The sequence below is a fragment of the Cheilinus undulatus genome, linkage group 7, assembly GCF_018320785.1.
Source record: "Cheilinus undulatus linkage group 7, ASM1832078v1, whole genome shotgun sequence".
NCBI lineage: Eukaryota > Metazoa > Chordata > Actinopteri > Labriformes > Labridae > Cheilinus > Cheilinus undulatus.
Genome location: NC_054871.1, coordinates 13,463,708 through 13,483,791, shown reverse-complemented (window position 1 = coordinate 13,483,791; position 20,084 = coordinate 13,463,708). Strand labels below are relative to the sequence as shown.

Sequence of the window (20,084 nt, the reverse complement as noted above, 5' to 3'; positions counted from 1 at the left end):
CCAAGCTTCTTCTAACATGCTATTTCTGCCCTATTGTGAATAAAAGGGTATTAGATATTTGCAAATTGTTGCATTCTGTTATTATTTTCACTTCACACAGCACCCCTACTTTTTTTGGACTTAAGGTTGTAAATTTTGGCATCCTCAAACACATTAAATTCTGTGCCAGTGCTGTTTTGTCATGCTACAGTACATAAAAGGTCGCACTATTTCTGCTGCTGCTCTTGGTTGGCACTGGCCATAAATCATTTGCTGCAGAATCATCCAATATAAAAAGTATTTACATGATTCTGTACAAGGAGAATTACCTCTGAGTGAAACCTTACAAAGAGATTTTCACTGCTGTGAATGTCTGCGCCAACAGATCAGAACCTCCTCTTTCTTAGTGGGAGTACAAAACCAAAAACTATGTTAAAACAAAAATGCCAGAGGCTGTCAGTGGGTGCTTGTTTTTTCAGATGCTGCTGTGACAGAAAATCTTGTCTGGGTAAGAGATTTAGAAGTTTGAATGCTCATCAGGTGCCAAAACTCCTGTTAAAATGTAATTCTACTATGAGGAAGGATCTCCTAACACAGAGAAGTAAAAAGCTGGGAAACTTTTTATTAATTGGCATTGCTGAGATAAGGAGAGGTCATGGGTCATCTCACCACTAGGACATTTTCTGCCGTTACTATGAGTATCGTCAGAAAGGCCAAACTGGTTTTAGGATCTGTTTCCAGTGTAAAAGAGTTGAAAGTGTGACCTGATGTTTGTGCAAGGAAATGCAATAACACTTTCTTCAAAAGAGTAAAATTCAGTCTTCATATGATTATTATCCTCTGTCTGGCTACATCAGACACCATATCTAAATGGTAACACTTTGAATGAGAACAAAGAATCGTCTTGACCTCCTTTAGAAACGCACCTTTTCATAACTATTAATAACAGCAGTCGCTAAATAAAATCTTCAGAGGCTATAAATGTCTGTGCGAACTGCAATTATTCCTGCAGGACGTTTCGATCACACAGGACATCACAATCTGTCATCTAAATTAGGGGAATGACAATTTTTAAAACAAATAAATGGGTCAGTGAGAAGTGATGTGGCTGGAGAGAGCTGTTTGTCATCTTTATTTATTTGATCTCACTTTGATTTAGTTTTAAATTAAATGTGATCCTCTGAGCGGGGAGAATAATTTAAATTTGATTTATAAATGCAAAAATACATGTATTAAACAGTCAGCAGGATAAATGATTGAGAAGGTGGACAAACATTAAACAGCTAAAGAATAGGAACTATTCTATTAGTCTGAAGTAGGTTGTAGATGTGGTGAGTAAGCTGCCAGGTAGGGTAGGGAGTGCTGGCACAATCCCGCATAGTGCCAGGGCCATGGGAATATAATCCTTTGGAAAAAAACGAGAAATTCCATATCTTTAGGAAGGAGAAAGGGATGAATGTGGTGAGTAAGTGTAGCCTAGGGTTCTGTCCAGGCGGGTAGTAGGGTTGACACGCGACCCTGGTAATGCTTTGGATGCCTCACAGCCAGTCTCTGGGTGTATCATCGGGTGTGAAACGGCCCAGACAAAGAGATGCCATTGAGCTTGACCTTGGCTGCCAAGTGACACACGTATGTGTCCACATGTGTTGCTGCCATCCCACCCTCTCCCCAGCCTCAGGTTATTGCATGGATGGATGGATGGATGGATGGATGGATGGATTGATGGATGGATGGATGGATGGATGGATGGATGGATGGATGGATGGATGGATGGATGGATGGATGGATGGATGGATTGATGGATGGATGGATGGATGGATGGATGGATGGATGGATGGATTGATGGATGGATGGATGGATGGATGGATGGATGGATGGATGGATGGATTGATGGATGGATGGATGGATTGATGGATGGATGGATGGATGGATGGATGGATGGATGGATTGATGGATGGATGGATCGATGGATGGATTGATGGATGGATGGATAGATGGATGAACACACATTCTGAATTTGATGCATGCAACACATTGCTAGCATGCTGGTACAGGAAGAAGCGCAGGCTGGTAAAGTTGTGAAATGTTCAAAGAACACCTGGAACATTATGCATTATTGGTGACAGGTTAAAGTGCCATGATTAAAGAAGCACTCCTGAATGGCCCAGGGGTTCACAAACAACAATGGTATGAGGTTATTCACTTTCTGAATGACTACATGGGCAATAGTTAAACAGTCTATGAATAATGCTGATACATTCTCCAAAGATTTAAAGTTTTTACCATCTACAGTTCCTAATATCACCAAAAGATTCATAAAGTCTGGAGAAATCTCTGCACTTAAGGGGCAAGGCTAGATACCATAAACGTCCATAGGTGGGAAGTAACAAGTACAAATACTTTGTTACTGTAGTAAAGTCGGTTTTCAGGTATCTGTACTTCACTTGAGTGACTTTTTACATCTGAACACAAATATCTGTACTTTCTATACCTTACATTGTGAAAAAAGGCTTGTTGCTTGTTTAAACCTAAATGGATGATGGCATGATGTAAAAGATGTAGCTACACAGAGAAGGAAAGTCAGCTGTAAAGGGAAGGAAGAGAAGGAAATGCAGCAGTGACATGGAGGAAGAAAGTGAACCAGGGGACATTGAGGATGACGATGGAACAGATTCAGAAAAGCAAGACATTCTCCACCTGTGGTTTTTGACAGTATCAAAGCTGTTAGATGATCCAGGTCATGCAGAACCTCAGGTCAGTTCAGTCTTGATTATTCTGTTTGAAAATTGCCTGGCAGTGAACTAGACCGTGTCTAAAAATGTTTTAGTCTGTACCGGTGCTGCGAGGGTTGTTAACAAAAGAGGAAAACTATATTTGTGTGCAAAGAACTTCTCATTTTACAGAAATATCAAAATCATCGATCACTGTGACCTTTGATCTCTCAGGGAGCGTTGCATTAAAAACTGGCATCATCCCGTGGTGGATATTACAATGTGAACTCAGGAACACTCCAAAAAATTAATGTCAGTTAACACGTTACATCACTGCATCTGCATATTTAAAGTTAGACTAAAGTGAAATATCAGAAACATTCAGAAGCATTGTTGACTTCTCTGGGCCCAAGCTTATCTGACACGGACTGACTCAAAGTAGAAAAGTGTGCTTTGGTTTAACAAGTCCATGTTGTTTGAAAATAATGGCCCCAAAGCCAAAGATGAAAAAGACTGTCCAGACTGTTGTCAATGTAAAGCTCAAAAGGCAGCATCTGTGATGCTATGGGGATGTATTAGTGCTTCTAGCATGGGTACCTTACACATCTGTGTAGGCACGATTAATGCTGAGAGGTACATACAGGTTTTAGGGCAACATTTGTTCATTCTGGTGAGGTCTTTTTCAGGGATGTCCCTGTTTATTTCAGTGCCCCAATGTTTTTAGGTTGTTGTGAGAAGAAAAGGTGATATAACACAGTGGTAAAAATGCTTTTGTCCCAACTTTTTGGAAAGTGTTACAGGCATCAAATTCGTTAATGTGTATATATTTCCTATAAAAACTTTAAATTATCACTTGGATTGGTAAATATCTTGTCTTTGTGCTGCATTCATCTGAACATGGATTTAAAAAAGATTTATTACAGACTAATGAAAATAGTGTGCTAAGGTAGTAGCTGCCCCATTGTTTAAAGGATATATCAATTACCAGTATTAATAATAAAACACTGTGCCTTTACTGCAGATGGTGCTTGCTGTCAAACCACCTCTGGCAGCACCTGCCCTGTAGCCACAAACTGACGATTACTGTCCACCTCCACTGAGCTGCTGCTCTTTACCTCCACCTCTCTGTGTCCTACCATCACACTCTCACTCTCGCTTCATTATCACTTTCTCCTTCTCTCTCTCTGTGGGCATGTCAGTCCCTCCAGTCCTTCCTGGTCCATTAGTTAGGCTGATGGATGACAGCGCTGGCAGGGAGTGACAGTATATCAACTATCTTACTGCCACTCTGATACTGATATGACTGCAAGAGCCCCGAGGATCAGTAGAGAGAAGGCTGGGTCACATAATAACACGGCCTGGGTCAACAACACACATAAAATCCAAGCTGCTCGAAGTAAGAAATAGCCCTAGCATCAATTTGTTCTTGTTTGTTACTACAGCTCACCATGGATCACTATGGGCTGTTTAAATGTGCTTTTCTTTTAGATACTCATTTAAAGGCACAAAATGTAGATTGTTTTAACTGAAATTTTTCTACATTGATTTAAAAATGACTAGCCATCTATTATCTATATTTCATTTGAGTACTTTTATTATGCTAAATTTTGCTAACAGTTTTCAAAGCCAGAGAAATCCTTCAGTTTGATGATTTCATGTTGACAGAGAGAAACAGTGTATTGTTGCTGGATGAGACTTATGTGGGAAGTGAGAACTGCAAGCTGCCTCCTGTTGCTGCATCTCATTCATGTTTCTGCTGTTTACTTTTGATGGATCATGATCATTCTCTGCCACTGGCTGCATATTTTGTCTTCAGAAATTCCCCCATAAGTAACTCCATCCCTCCACCCCTGACTCCTAAAATTTTGAGGCATAGCAAACCTAGAATACTAGTAGCTAGTAGAACAACTCTGAAGACAGCTTTTAACAGCTTTTCTCCATGGCTTTCTAACCATGAGTTCTCAATTCAGTCCAAAAAGTAAGCAATAGAGGTGGATGAAAGTTGGCAGAGCTCAGCACTGTGTGCATTTTTATGCTTCCTCTTTTATTATTCTTTAGACATACTGTGTGTTTAAAACCAATCAGTGGAACTGCTCCGATTGACGAGAGAGGGAGTGATTTGCTAAGCAGTATGATTTGCCCGGGGATTACAGCGCAGCTGATCTATGTTTACATTGGGCATCATCATCTGCACAGAGTCCTATTTTACCATTTTTATAGACGCAACAACATTCCTGATATAAACTGAAAAAGGCAATGCCCACGGCTAATCCTTGTAGTAAACCTTTCTAACCATTCTTGGAAAAAAATGGAGCTGCTTTGGTTTAAGTTTAGTACTGGTTTGAAGCTGAAAAGTGCATTATCAAAGTTTTTTTTTATTAAAAACAGTGTTGTGTTTTTCCTGCGCTGTACAGGACCTAGAACTGATCACTGAGGGGCACCTTTGTGAAAGGATATTTCTTGACTTGAAACACTTAAAGCTTTCAGCATGGTTAAGCATTTGAATTTGAAACCGCACATATGGTATAGAGGTACTAGACTGAAAGTTTGTGCGCTGATAAACTAAAACATCTTAGTTTTTGGGTTTTGTTAAAGTTAAGTACAAGTTTAAGGCTAATTAGTCTATTTTCAATAGTACAGAAAGGAAGTTTCGGGTTTCCACAAAAAGCGGTTAAAAACTATAGAAAGATGTCATCAGCATAGAGATGTAATCTTCAGCCTGTCTTGAAGAAACAATTTTATTTATGTGAATTGGAAAGAAGACAGGTCCTAGGACTTAATTCTTGTAGGACATCTTTTGGATTGCCCAGTAACAAAAACCATTGGCTGGGCTTTGTTGGAAATAAGTACAAGTTAAGAAATTATTGTTTGATTCTTAAGAGTACACAAACAATAGATTAGGTTTTCTACACAAACTTCTATGGGGCCAGCAACACAATAAAAATAATATCATCTGCATAAAGATAAATATTTTTCAGTCTTTACTGTGGAAAAGTTGTTGCTGGTATAAATGGACCCAGCACTGATCCTTGGGATAGACTTTTTATTAGACCATGCACAAGCACTGGAATTACAAAATAAAAACCAGGCAAGGCTGCTAAAACTAATACCTTACTCTAGAAAAGGAAGGACTCAGACTTATTGGTTTATTTCAGCCTAACGACTGAGTCAAGGGGAGCGGGCTGCAACTTTAGCAAGACTCACATGATTTTACTCCGACTTTGGAATTTTGTTTGCGACTCTGAAATCAGAGGAAAAGTCGTAAGGTGTAAGGCTGCCTTAAGGCTAATCATTGCATGCTTGGGTGTCATTCAGATTCATCAAAACAATTAAGAATAGCATCATCAGCATATGTATAGATTTTAAAGACAAAATACTGATATAAAAGAAATGGGGTCCAGAACTGATCATTATGGGACATTTTTTTCCTGAAAAAACACTGATTCAGTATGTCTCTATGAACACTGAAGTTTTCAGTTAGGTTATTTTAAACCACGCACAAACACTGCCATTCTTTTAGAAATATACATCTTTGATACTTAAGGTAAAAGAAAAAAAAAAGGCTGCTGATACATATTTGAGACTTTGTAGGTAACTTCATGTTTGGAGTTAACTACATGTTAGGGAAAATATAAATTTACCAGTTAAAAATATAAAAGTAAATATGTCCAGAAGCACCCTGCAAATTTACACATGCGAGTATAAATGTAACAACAGGGAATTGCATTAACAGGGATAAAATACATGTAACTGCCTGCTATCAGATCTCTATTAAAGCCTTTCATTACACTGTCTCCTCACCATATCAAGCAGGTCTAGGTGTTTTTTGTTCCAAGTTATGATGCTAGCCTCTGTAAGCACCAGGATCAAATCCAAAATCCAAATAAGAGGGATAAATAAAAAAACTAACATATGAATTAAAAAGGACAATACAAATGAACCATACTTACAACAGTGACAAATGTAACAGCAGCAAAGTTCTGTGTTAGAGTCTTGATATTTTAGAGAAAATACTGTAAGCTACTTATATGCAAGGGACACATGCATATTTGCAACACAGAGAAGCTGTAGTGGACATTTTTTCTATTTTTAGATGTCAACAAAGGTACAGCTTTGGTATAAAGTTCCTCATCTTTCATAGAAGCCTATTGAGGATAGATTAGTCCTGTAGAGGACAACTGGAGTGATGTGAAAATGAAATGTTCTGATCTGCACTGTCTGACTTCCTGGTTTAGTTTGACCCCACCCACAGCGGCTCAGACTTATTGGTTGTTATGCTGAATCGCAGGGTGCTGACTCCAATCTTCTAAGTAATTTGTTCTTTTCAATCTCTCCTCATTACCATACAAAGTGAAAGACCTTTTCTAAAGTTATTACCATTACAGCTGTCTGAAGGCCCGCTCTGCGAGACAGACATAAAGAATGTATTACTCACGGCTTCTATAAAGCAGATAAAAGTTCACAATGGTACACTGTATTTCCTGAACTATTGCATTTGTGAAAAAAACACAACCATTTACACAATACTTTACCCAGCCATATGGCTCCAAAATGCCACATAACAGCAACTTAAGAGGGTGGCGCCACCTTTTATTTTGCACCCCCACAATAAGTGATGTGTTTGTGACTGTTTGAACATGAACGCCAATTTGTCTGTCTTTTAAAAGCTCCACACCTGTTCAAACTGCAGCTTTCCCTCCAGACCACCCAACCTGATGAATAGAAAACAGCAGAAAGCTCCAGAGCAGTGTTTTTTCACACGGGGCCAAACATCTCAGTGCTGTTATTCAAATGAGAGTGTCTAAGTGCTGAGAAGAGCCCCACTTACCCTGCACTCTGCCCAGAAAGAACGTTTTGATGCTGTTGAATTCACCGTCAGACGTCAAGTTGAAGTCCTCTCTGGTATTCTGGTCAATCTATAAGATAACACGTGTCACATCTCCAAAGTGAAAAGCTTAACAGGAAGGAGGTAGCGGCTGATAACAGAGACAAACTGTTGAAGACTAAGCAGCAAATGTCTGCAGAGATGCAAGATAGTAAGCTCAGAGAGGTTCAACCTGTTTGTTCTGCACTTTTAAAAGGATTCAACCCCCAAAATGGAAACCAGTACACTTTTGCGATGCTGTGTTGCAGCAGAGAAATGTAAGTGGAGCAGGTTTTGAGGTGCTGAATGCTTCACAGAGAGACACCTTTTGTAATGAAACAAAGAGGGCGTGATATATTGCTTGCAAACACAGAGATTTAGGCTATAGAGAATCATTTATCAATATGACGTTTGCTAATGTTAATTATCCTGAGACTAAACTTGAGCCACAGAAACAGAAATAGCTCAAAAAGAGGAGGAAATACTGCATTGATGAGGTTTTATTCTACTTATTTTTGGTGGTTGAGGCTGTTCTAAAACATTTCAGTTCCCCTTAGACAAGATACCCACTGGCACGCCTGAGGGGATTGATCGGTTTGTTTTTTCCCTTTTGTTATTATCTACTAATTTGGAGATTATTGCTTGCTGATGATCTCTGTCAAATCAATTATTAAAACTGCTGGCTGCTGTGTTTTGTGGCTCTGAAGGTCATACTCGTGTGCTGCGGTCTGTGATTTAACAGGGCGTATTAGGATGTTTTTGACAGTTAACGAACAAAGCAGATAAATTTGAAATAGCTTTTTAACAAGCTCAGGGCATTTTTACTTTCATTTCCATTTCAGAGAACAAACTATTCTTTGTGTTGTTACTCAGATTTAAAACACACCTTTTCACAGTCTAAAGTTTCATGTCTATGAGTCTTATAAAAGATCAGATCATATTATGATACCACTGCATGGAACATAAGCTGGATATTTATAACCCTGTATGTATGCATGTCTTGTTGACAGTGCACAAATGACCTAGAAAGTACCAAAATAAGCTCAGCCAGCAGCATTAATTAGTAATATGACATGAGCCTCATAATGTCACAGCAGTCTGTCTGCACCTTTCTCTTATTCTTCGGTGTTTGCAGTGATACAGTGCCTATAAAAAGTATACCTTGGATGTTTTACCTTTTTTTTTTGATTTTATAAATAAGTCATGATCAATATGATTTGGCTTTTTTGACAAAACAACTCTTTAATGTCAAAGTGAAAACATTTCTATAACATAATGTCAATAAAATAAAAATTTGTAATGTAAAATAAGTGACTGCTTAAATATTCACCCCCTTATGTCAGTATTTAGTAGATGCATCTTTGGCTGCAATCACCGCACTGAGTCTGTGTGGATAGGTGTCAATCATGCTTGCACATCTGGAGACTGAAATTTTAGTCTTTGCAAAACTACTTGAGCGCTGTCAGATCACATGGGGATCAGGTGTGAACAGCCCTTTTCAAGTCCAGCCAACAATTTTCTAATGGATTGAGGTCTGAGCTTTGACTCAGCCACTCCAGAACATTCCTCTCGTTGTCTTCAAACCATTTCTGTGTAGCTTTCTCTGTATGCTTCAGTTTATTGTCTAGGGTATAAATCTTATCCCAAGCTTTAGTTATCTTATAGACCGAGTATGATTGTCCAACAAGATTCATTTTACCCTCTATCTTTCAAGCCCTCCAGGCCAAGAAGCATCCCCACAGTATGATGCTGCCACCACCATGCTACCTGAACTCTGGGGGGATGTTCAGTGCATTGTATGTTTTTTTTTTTGTTTCCATCCCCTGACTTATACTTGTCAATAACATTTTCTATTTGTTCTATTTGTCTGACATTAATTTGTAGAAATCTGTCTTCACTTTGACATTGAAAAGGCTTTTTGTATTTTTTGTCAGAAAAGCCAGATTATATAGACCATGATTGTTCTATAAAATCAATACAAGGCTGAAACATCCAAGGGGTAAATAATTTTTATAGGCGCTGCATGGCCTTAGCCTCAGCTTTGGTTTGTTGTTCTTGTCTCTGTTTACAGCCTTTGGCCCAAGAACTTATTCCCAATTTGCAACTTATTTACATTTTCCTCAGGGTCTCAAACAGGTTTCATTAACATTTTTGTATTGTGTTTGAACCCCTTCCTCTCTGCGGTTATCCCTGCTTTCATGTGGGGGGAGAAGGGATGGCCTCTCCCACTCATTGACGTTGTTTCATGGCAGTGCTCTTGCAAGAGTACAACTTAAGGAAACCTAAAAGACAATCCAAACAAAAAAGATATTTTGCGCCAAAATAAATAGATGACAACCTTAAGTCAGATCTCACATAGGTGTGTGTTCTCTGCCTGTCAGTTCATCCAGTGCTGATATGTAAGGTTACAAAAACACCGCAGACACTGACTGTGTATGCAGCTGTTTAAATAATTACAAGTGATGTCACAACATGTGCAACCTCTGACTCTGACCTCTCTACCTGTCTCTTTAACTTTTTTTTTCCCCTTTGAATGATTAATAAGTCTGTTTTACTGACATGTATTGATCAGTTAGGCCCATGGATCTTTTCCCTTTCCTGTAGAAAATCAATCCTTATATCATATAGGCCAATGCTGAATCTTGAGGTGGCTCAGTTTTTGCAATGAACTTGCACAACATGTCAATAAAAACAATAATAATAACAGTAATATGACTACTGTTTAATCTATTTTGTCTTAATATCAAAACTAACTGTGTGTGACAAGATGGATAATTTTTCATGTGTTTACCTGAACAGAGACGGTATCTACCAGTCTCTTGACAGTCACTGTGTGCAGATGTCCATCTGCCATGTTGGAGCCTCTGCTCCTGAGCACCTCCACATCTCTGCTGCTCTGCAACCTGTACCTCAGTTCCAGCTCATCTGTGCAAACACAAAAAGATATTATAGCCACAATCTGTGACTAAAACAGACACACCTACGTTTCTTTTCTTTTCTTTTTCTTTCTTTTCATTTGTTGTCTTTCCTTTTCTCTTCTGCAGATGTGTCTTAACTAATGAAACCTTTTTTTATGTTAATGCTCCTAAAGCCAATGCCTTTTACTCCACTCCCATGAAATAACAGTGTTGTCTGAATATCCGATAAATGTTGTCTTTGTGTTCACGTTTTATCAAGTGAAAGAGTCATCATGATCTAAACATTTATATCACTAAAAACCTCAGATATAGAGACGAACAGAAGTACTTGAGATAAAGACTTAGGTACGAAAACTGTGAGCTATGCCCACGAGAGCTACTGTTGATTGAGGATAGTGGCTCAAAGACGTCTGCAGCCTGCATCACTCTGCATCCAGAGTCCCCTGACTTACTGAACACTGGTGTTTCATGGACCTACCTCAACTTTCTGAAAATAAATTGGAGACAACAACCCTGACTAGAGGACCTTAATGGAAATATCAACCAAATAAGTTTATGACTGTCACTTTATTCTTCAAATGGCTGATAATTAGACAAGCTACAGGCAGTATAATATGTTTGTCTGATGAAAACAATGTGTCAGCTTTAAATGGAAAATGGAGCTTTAAAAACTAGTTTTAGTTTTTGCTTGTTGTTGTTGCTTCTGGACTCATTTTGGCACACTCAGGACAAAAGGGAAGAGGACAAATCTCTAACGCTGAGACGGCTGAGCATGAAGCCAAAGACTGCACTGCAAAATAATGCCAAACACATAGGCTTTCTGGGTAACAAATAAAATACTTAATTTTTTTTTTTAACATAGACTACAGTTAAGACAACATTGTTTTTTGTCCTGTTTTTACCTAAAACTTGCTAAATTATGCAGATAAACTATACCCATCTGTAACACTGAACAGCCTAGCTTCGCCAAGCTAGGTTTGGGGTAATGCTAACTGAAATCTCGCCAAGTACCTTTAACCAGTGTTTTTAGCTGTTCTAGATTTAAGACCAACCAACACCTCCTTGGTGACAAATAGCGACCCGATTTTCTTAAAGGTGCATTGTGTAGAATTTAGAATTTTAGCTGCATCTAGTGTTCAGATTTTAGAATGAGCCAATCTGTTACCAAAACATCACATCACTAAGTGACGAGAGCCTGTGAAGACCAAAAAGGATCATGAGCCAGACATCACTTACAGCAGTGACGAGGTGAGGGTTTATCCATTCATTTTTGCAACCATTATTTTTATAGATTATACGTCAGTCTTCTTCTCCACCTGCCTTCCAGGTAGCTTTCAGGACCGGCAGGCAGGTTCGTATTTAAAAATCGCGTTTTGTTCTTTCTGTCCCCAAAACGTTGCCGTAAACAACACGGCGGTTCGTTATGTCAGCCTCCATGAGGGCAACCTGCAGTAATGTAAATTTAAAAAGCTTTTTTCTAATTTTGTAAAAAGAAAACAAAAGTTTAAAGGGGATGATTGTGCATTTATTTTAACATACTTCACATAAACATATAAACATTATATCCCATTTACACCGTTTCTGTTTGGCAAAATGCAGCCAAATTCTACACACTGTACCTTTAAATTTGCAATCAAATTTGGACTTGAGATAGAACAAAAATACGATGGCACAAACTAATTTCGGTTTCAGGCGTACAACTGCAACCCCCTGAAAATGGCTTTGTGACCCACTTTTGGGTCCCGACCCACCAGTTGAGAACCAAGGCCTTAAACAAACAACTTCAAAAATACCAAAATATCCCTTTAAGTGAGTGTATTCTCACTATCAGCTGCACCACGTCCACCACTATCAGCAGTAGCCTGGCACAATGTAAATGATACACAGGAACATGGTTTCTGTTTAACATGGTCTATTACTTGAGCTATAAAACACATCTTATAGAGGCTATTTAGAAAAAACCCCATAAAGAAACCAGATAAAATACCTATTCATACACAATTGTTATTGTGACCCACAGTTAAGGCTTTCCCCTTGAAAATGAACAAAGTTCAATATAATTTTTACAACATAGCTGATACAAAAATAACCAAAGATCAAATAAATGTCTTTGATTATTAATGAGGCATGTGTTCTATTTTAACCAAACATTTCCACAGTTCTTACTCCAAGAAGAGATCTATTCATCCATTCAAAGAAAGATAAACTCCAGATAGCTGCTGGTTCAAGTAACTAACTGCTGGATTAAGAATCTACAAACCGTTTTACGCAGCAAGTATTAATATCGTATCTCCCTGAATAACACTTCATGGTTTAAATTAATTTCTGACAGTGTTTTTCTCAATTATATCTCATGCTGAGATAATGTGAAAGCTCTTCCATGTCTGCAGACTGTTCAGATGAGCAGTAATGATAGGAATAAGCAATTGTAATGATCAAAACTTAAAACACTCTCTCTAATTTTTCTAATGATGTGTCACAATACTTCTTTCTGTCAGAGACACACTAATAAGGGGCAGTTTCTCTATCATAAGACCACAACTTTATAATTAAAGCAGTCTCACAGAGGGCATGAAGGTGTTTCAGGCTGTCAGGAGTCATAAAGTCTCTGAAAGCAGCAGCGAAAGAAGAAAAACCTGAGAAAAGAGTTTTTAGAAGGCATCAAAAATGAACCTGTCTCAGGGATTAAATTAGATACTTCAGGAAGAGAGCAGACACCTGATGACAGCTTGATCAACTATTCAACACCTGCCATCGCTCTGCTTTCTCTCAGTTAAAAAAGCTGAAAGCCATTTCAAACAACTGAATTTGTTAAAGTTTTATTCATAACAGAGATATAAAAAGAGCATGCGCTCAGAGGGTTTAAGGTTACCCAGATATCTATTCATGAAAGGCTCCAGCAGCCTTTTTTTACCCACCATAATGAAGTTACAGCGACGGATAATTGTAAATCCGATTACATGCAGGAATTCTGGCATTGCTCTCCTGCCAACTGAAGCTATGCAAAGCTCTACAGTGAAGCCAGTGATGAAAACTGAAGACAATAAATAATCACAATGGAAAGGAGAAGAGGAGAAAAGAACCCACACTGAAAACAGAATGATCATTTAATCGTAGCTGCACCGACTGTTTTCTTTAAATCTGACACTGTGAACATCAATCAGGATAAAAGACTCAATCCACTGTGGGAAAATATGAGGAGAAGAAGAGACAAAAGAAAGCCAGAACACAAACAAAGATGAAAACGTCATTTTCAGTGCCCTCACCGTGTTTGTTGATGAGCAGAGCCAGGTACTCCTGGTACAAAGAGTTGATATACAGCAACAGAGCAGGACTCTGACTGGTTCTGAAGCTCAGCGAGATATTTTCTCCTCTTAGAGTCATGTCAGAGTAGATGAAGGAAGGCACAGCACTGCTGTTCCTGCTCAGTTCAAAGGGCTCCTGGAGGTTGTAGGCGATGGAAGTAGTTGACTTAAAGCTGGCTGAAACCTCTGAAAGGCACAAAGACACAACATTGAGGCAGATCTTCCCCAAAGTGGCTCCGACTCTGACTTATTTGCTGCTGACCTTTGTCCCTGACTAATCAATCAATCATATAATCTTTGTTTTATAGAACTCATTTATTACAAATGTTATCTCAAAGGGGTATACTTAGGTTGTGCATAATGTATGTAGGCTTTACACCTGAAAGCAGTCTGCACAGGCTCAAGTGGCTCCTTTCTTTCATGTCAAACCCAAATCTGTCACCATGGTTTCTATCCACTGTCCAAATATGGGAAATGCCAAAAAATAAATCTTAAACCAAAAAAACACAAAAAACTTAGATTATGACTTAAAACAAAAACAGGTGCCTTTAACCATAGTCAGGTTAAAGGCACCAAAAGGCAAACTTAGTTGGCATGTGTTTATTTAATCCAAGCTGGATATTGATTTTCGGTTGCACAGTGGGACTAATCTTGGACAGGGTGAGTTGAAGGTGACGTTGCCATGTTCTTTTAGAAGTATCAGCGAGGCAGGATGAGATCTGAGCTGAGACAGTCGTGTCATCTGGTGGAAAGGATAGGAAAAGCTGTGTATCGTCTGCATAGCAGTGATAAGAAAAGCCATGTGACAGATGACTGCACCAAGTGAGGTGGTGTATACTGAGAAAGGGATGGGACCATGCACTGACCCTTGAGGCACCCCTTTTGATAAGCCGTGCGGTTTGGACACTCCTCTCCTCCATGATACTCCTCCATGTAAAAGATTGGAAAAATTTTCCCAATCTACTGAGTCCTACTGCAAGCAATCCCAGTAGCCTGAGGTGCAAACAAAGAGGGTCACATCTAAAAGCTTTTCTCCATCATTATTCAATAAATGGAAAAGATGGTTTATGGTTTAGAAAATACATCTAACATAGCACAGTTTTTATTAATTAGAGTCCCCAGTCCAAAGAAAGAAGTCAGCAAAACAGGTGGGTGGAACAGTCTCTATGTTAAAGCTAACCAACAGCTGACGCTGAGTGGGTAGATAAAAGAATAGTTTTCCCCCCTGCTCTGGGCAAGAAAGTTTGAACATTTATTTTCAAGTTAACGGGTGGTTGAACTGTTGAACTTTTACTTTAACAACACAGCAAGGCATATTTTTTCTGTCAACAAGCCCTTAATGCATACTGGGCAGACAGAAGTCCTTAAATGTAATCCTAACACTCGGCCTTCAGGAAAGCATGGACTCATTATGACCCACTCAGGACCAATGTGAAGAGGACAGGCTGAACAAACAGGAAATAACACAGACAGTCAGGGTCAGTCTATCTGCAGAGTGAAGGATCCGCCTTAGAAAAATGTCTGATCTCTGCTCTCTCCTCCTCATTAAAGTAGCAGAGCCTCAGAGGTCAAAATCATCCTGTAGGTAAAAAAAAATCCAACTTGTTGCCAGATAACAAATAGACAGACTCTCTGAATTTCAATTTGATCCTTTTGTGTGGATTTTATTTGTGTTGTTTGTTTAAAAGAGGTGAAAGTAAAAGTGCCTCATTGTTATCTGCCACTTACTCATTTTGTGAGCACCAGGATTATGTTAGAAATAAAAGGACAAACATCCTACATGATCTCTGTGTCAATCAGTAACTGAATAAGATAAATATAAGTGTGTAAAGGAGGCAGGTGTTGGCAAACAGTATTCTTTGATTCTAAAATGTTAGCTAAACAACAGAACTGTCAGCTAGATCAAATCATATAAATCAGAAATATCAATCACAAAGACACTTTGTGAACTGAAACCTTGACAAACTGTTCCACTGCAGTAAATTTGACAAATATATCATTATCACTGGGGCTGTCATTTTAAACTGCAGACAGATCTTTGTCTGGAAAGCTTCTGAATACGACCCACAGACTGAGCTGGAAGGATAAAATGCAATGAAAACTGGTCTGCTCTGCTCATAATAAGGTCACAAAACTCATGTTTTCCTGTTACATTTGAAAAAACATATACCCTGTCTGATGAGATGCTATTACAACTGTTAAAATCAAACATATTCATTTCAATTCAATTCAAACCTTTATTTATTCTTGAAAGGACATTGAGGTATCCCTCATTTCCAATGTCGTCGAGATTACAAGCACATTAAAACAAGCAAGAAAAATACTTCGATGGCTGGCATGTTGTCTGGTAATGGGACTGATGCTAATATGCTGTGTAGAAATGAGTGAAAAACCTAAGCAGGAATTTTGCCCTCCAAAAACATCTGAGGCCAAAATTTCCACAGAAAATGTGAATTTTTATCATGAATGAACTGATAAATACATGTTTAACATGAATATAAATGCTACTAACAGCTGGTTAGGTGTTTCTGAAAAACAGATGAATCATAAAGTAATTCCAGATGAAAATGTTTCAGTTGTTTTTGGAGTTGTTTAATAGCTGTAGAGAGTTTAAAAAACAGGATACCTGAAATACCACAATGTTTGTTTCCTCTGCACATCGTCTGAATTTGATCAAGATTCTAGAGGCCAAACGGGAAGATGTGCCACATCAGGCAAGGCCAACTAGTTTTACAAGTTCTGATCTCAACTGAGGAATTTGTAAAAATACCATTTTCAGTGGCATGTATAAAAATGGAAGTTATAAGAATATTACACAGTGCATATTTGAAATACAGTTTTAGCATAAATGTTATCTACCAATCTTACATTGCTCATTATTATTAATGCTATTCTTTCATTAATCCATGAATGATGAGGTCTGGACCACTTCCATATGGTACATTTCACTTCTTCATTTGGATAAAAACCTAGAATGAATTTAATGCTAAATTAGCCTATCAATGCTTACACAAGAGGAAATGAGACTTCTATAGAAAAGAATGTTTTGTCTAGAGGAAGACTCAGGTTTAGTCATCTGGTTTGTCCATTTGTCTATCAAATAAGACTGAATCTGTATCGAGGCTGGAGGATATTAAAATGAGCAATGGATCTAAAATTTTGCATATCCATAGTAATGACCTATTAATATGATAAAAGTTTCTGATTTTAGTAGATAGAAAGTTTGAATGTTTGTACCTTGATGACAGAAAGGTCCGGCGTAAGCAGACTGACTGCAGTCACAGAAGAAACCGTTTTCTCTCTCCACACAGCGGCCGTGGTTCTGGCACAGTGAGCCGTAGCTGCTGCAGTGACCCGGGCACCCAGGACGGACCCCAGGGGTGATCTTTGCCCTCTCCTCCAAGTCCAGAGTGACACCGTTTAACTGCAGAGAGCGGATGCATCCTAGGAAGCCTTTCTGTCTTGAAGCGGTGCCTCCTACCAGAAAAAAAGAAAAAGAAACATGTTTATACACTCCTACTACCTTCTGGTTTCTTCACAAGGTTTAACAGCAAGCTGCAAGCAGCCAAGCAGTCCAATCAGAGCTATTCCTCAACAGTCATCATATGTTCATCGTGCATCTTGTCTTTCGCTTTTGAACATATAATTTTCTTGTGAGACTTGACATAAATGCAACATATATTCTATCAAACCAGTACTACAGTTCTGTAACTAGTGTGCAAGTCTTAGGACTGTGCAGGGAGTTTTAGAAGAGTCACTTTATCACTACAACTACTACTACTCCAGGAAGAAGCCAAAATCTGTTTAAACAAAGGACTGCACATATTTAAACATACTGCTTGAACCTGATGTGTCTTCGAAGACACTGAGACAAGGCATTACTCTTCGCCAATAAATGGGTGGCTTTTACGATGCTGGGCAGAGAAGTTCCTCACCAGGACCACTGCTTTTTCAAACCCATAAGCCAGTGCCCCCAGTATGTTCTTCTTAAAGGGTCCATGCAAATCTCTGGAGGAACACAACCATTACTGTTGTAAGTAATTTATAGGTACCAACTTCAAAAATACCAAAACATCCCTAATATATGATATATATGATTTATGGTATATTTTTTCAACTACTGAAGCCAAAGTGGACAATAATTTGTGCAATAATCCAACCAAGTAACTGAACTGTGCAATATCTTTAAAGTTTAATAATGTGCAATATTTCAAACATGCAATGCCCTTAATAAAATATTCTGATACCCACTTATTTAGGATAAGTGGGACCTGATAAGTTTCAAAGCCTCGTCTTTGAACAGGAATTGGTATTTACCAAAAATTATGACTGAATATCTCCCAAAGGTCCTATTTCTGCAGAGAATACAGCACTGGATTGGCTCTGGAGTGTCAGTATTAGCTATGTGTTAGCCAGTCTTACAGTTGCTGGGGTTTTCAGTCAGTCAGTCAGAAATGGTGTCATTGAAAGAGAGATGGTGGAGGCAGTTTGATGATGGACTTGTAGGGCATCAACAAAATTTCCACTAAAAGTTCTGAGTTTCTTGGAAACTTTCCTTGCAAAATTCAATACAATTCCCTACAAATTTCAAATAAACTACTTAAAACGTTCTTAAACATATTTCTAAGTATCCAGTAGTTTCCCCCAAATTTCTTCAAATGTTCCTAAAATATTTCAGTGAAGCTTAATGGTAAAGCCTAAACAGTTCAATAGAAAATGACCAAGTCCTGAAAACTTCAAGGCAATTCAACAAAACTCTGAAGCAAATCCCCCCTAAAACTTCTTAGCAGACTCCGCAAATTCATACAGTCCCCCAATTTCCATGTAATTGAGGGAAATTTCCCTAAACAACCAAACAGATTTCCCCAATTTTCCATGAAGTTTGTTTTTGAAAGATTTCAAATGATACCACCCCCCAAATTTACAAATAACTTTCTCAAATTTCCACAAAAATATCCAAAATTTCAAATCAGGTTCCCAAATGTAAAACTACATTTCCCAAATTTCCATGAAAATTCCTGAAGATTTCCAAAAAATTCCCCCAAACATCCAAATAAATGAACAAACTCCCATGAAAATGCCAAAAATGTCAGAAGCCAATTTCCTCCCAGAATGTCAAATAAAACTCCACAATATATAAACATATCACCAAAATTTCCATGAAGATACTTGAAAATTTACAAAAAACTTCCCTAGAGTATCCAAAAAAATTCCCCAAAATATCCATGAAAATCCCTTAGAAGTCAAGAGAAATTCTCCCAACATTTCAAGCAAATTACGTAAACTCCAATAGGCTTTCTGGACAATTACCTAAAAAGATCTAACCGCAGAATTTATTCCTGTGTTATAAGAGAGCAAGCACCCGTGCATGCATGGGTTCTCTCCAGGTACTCCGGCTTCCTCCCACCACTAAAAACATGCTCGTTAGGTTGTTTGATCACTATAAATTGTCCGTATGTGTGAATGTGAGCGTGCCTGGTTGTCTGCCTCTATATGTCAGCCCTGCGATTGACTGGCGACCAGTCCAGGGTGTACCCCGCCACTCTCCCAATGACAGCTGGGATAGGCTCCAGCCCCCATGTGACCATGAAAGGGAGAAGCGGTATAGAAAGTGGATGGATGGATGATTCACACCTGACATGCATCAAATCAGATCACATAACTCACATCCTCCTAATTCAGTCATCTATTTAAGCTGCAAGATTTCTCTCTCTTCTCTTCCTCTGCTTGCTATTGGCCTGCTGCCCTGGATCAGCACTGTGCTCTCGCTTCAACCTCCACCCCAGCATTAACCTGTTGGCTCCAACTGGGGGGTTTACGATGTTATCTCATCACATCTTAATTCTAACCTCGCAAAGCAGACTGATTCACCCGTTTCCATGTTTCTAACAGGCAAATCCATCTTGCAAAGCTCCCATCTGAACAGTTTGGGTCCAGTTAGAAAGTGACAGGACCAATCAGCGTCGAGGGGTGGTACTTTCAGGCATGGCAGAGTCATGACGTAGGCAAGCAGTGACAAGAGGCCAGTGCAAGTTTTATCAGAACATGACAACATTTCTTTGTTAAAAGAAGAACAAAGAACAGGAGTGCGTTGTTTTCTTTTCATAAACAACAAAAGTCGTGTAATGACATGTCTGTGTCTGCCATGGTTCGTGTTATGCAGTTCTCTATGGAGTTTAATCCTCCGTTTTGGCAAACCACTACGTCGCATTTTTTGTGTTGCTCTGAATGGCCCGTAAAGATGTGACAGACATTATGATAATCCTATTACCCTCCAAGTTTTTTTTCAAAGGCTCTGCCCTTTCCC

General features: G+C 38.7%; 1 protein-coding gene across 1 annotated transcript in view; it reads right to left on the bottom strand.

Annotated features, from left to right (window-relative positions):
* LOC121512245 (contactin-associated protein-like 4) overlaps positions 1 to 20,084 on the bottom strand; it is a 227,242-nt gene that overhangs the window by 9,321 nt on the left and 197,837 nt on the right. Inside the window, exons 18-21 of the mRNA XM_041791414.1 lie at positions 17,015 to 17,254; positions 13,739 to 13,963; positions 10,346 to 10,479; positions 7,519 to 7,606 (exon numbers count right to left, since the gene is read on the bottom strand). Of these exons, the coding sequence (XP_041647348.1) occupies positions 7,519 to 7,606; positions 10,346 to 10,479; positions 13,739 to 13,963; positions 17,015 to 17,254 (687 nt within the window). The remainder of the gene's footprint in view (positions 1 to 7,518; positions 7,607 to 10,345; positions 10,480 to 13,738; positions 13,964 to 17,014; positions 17,255 to 20,084) is intronic.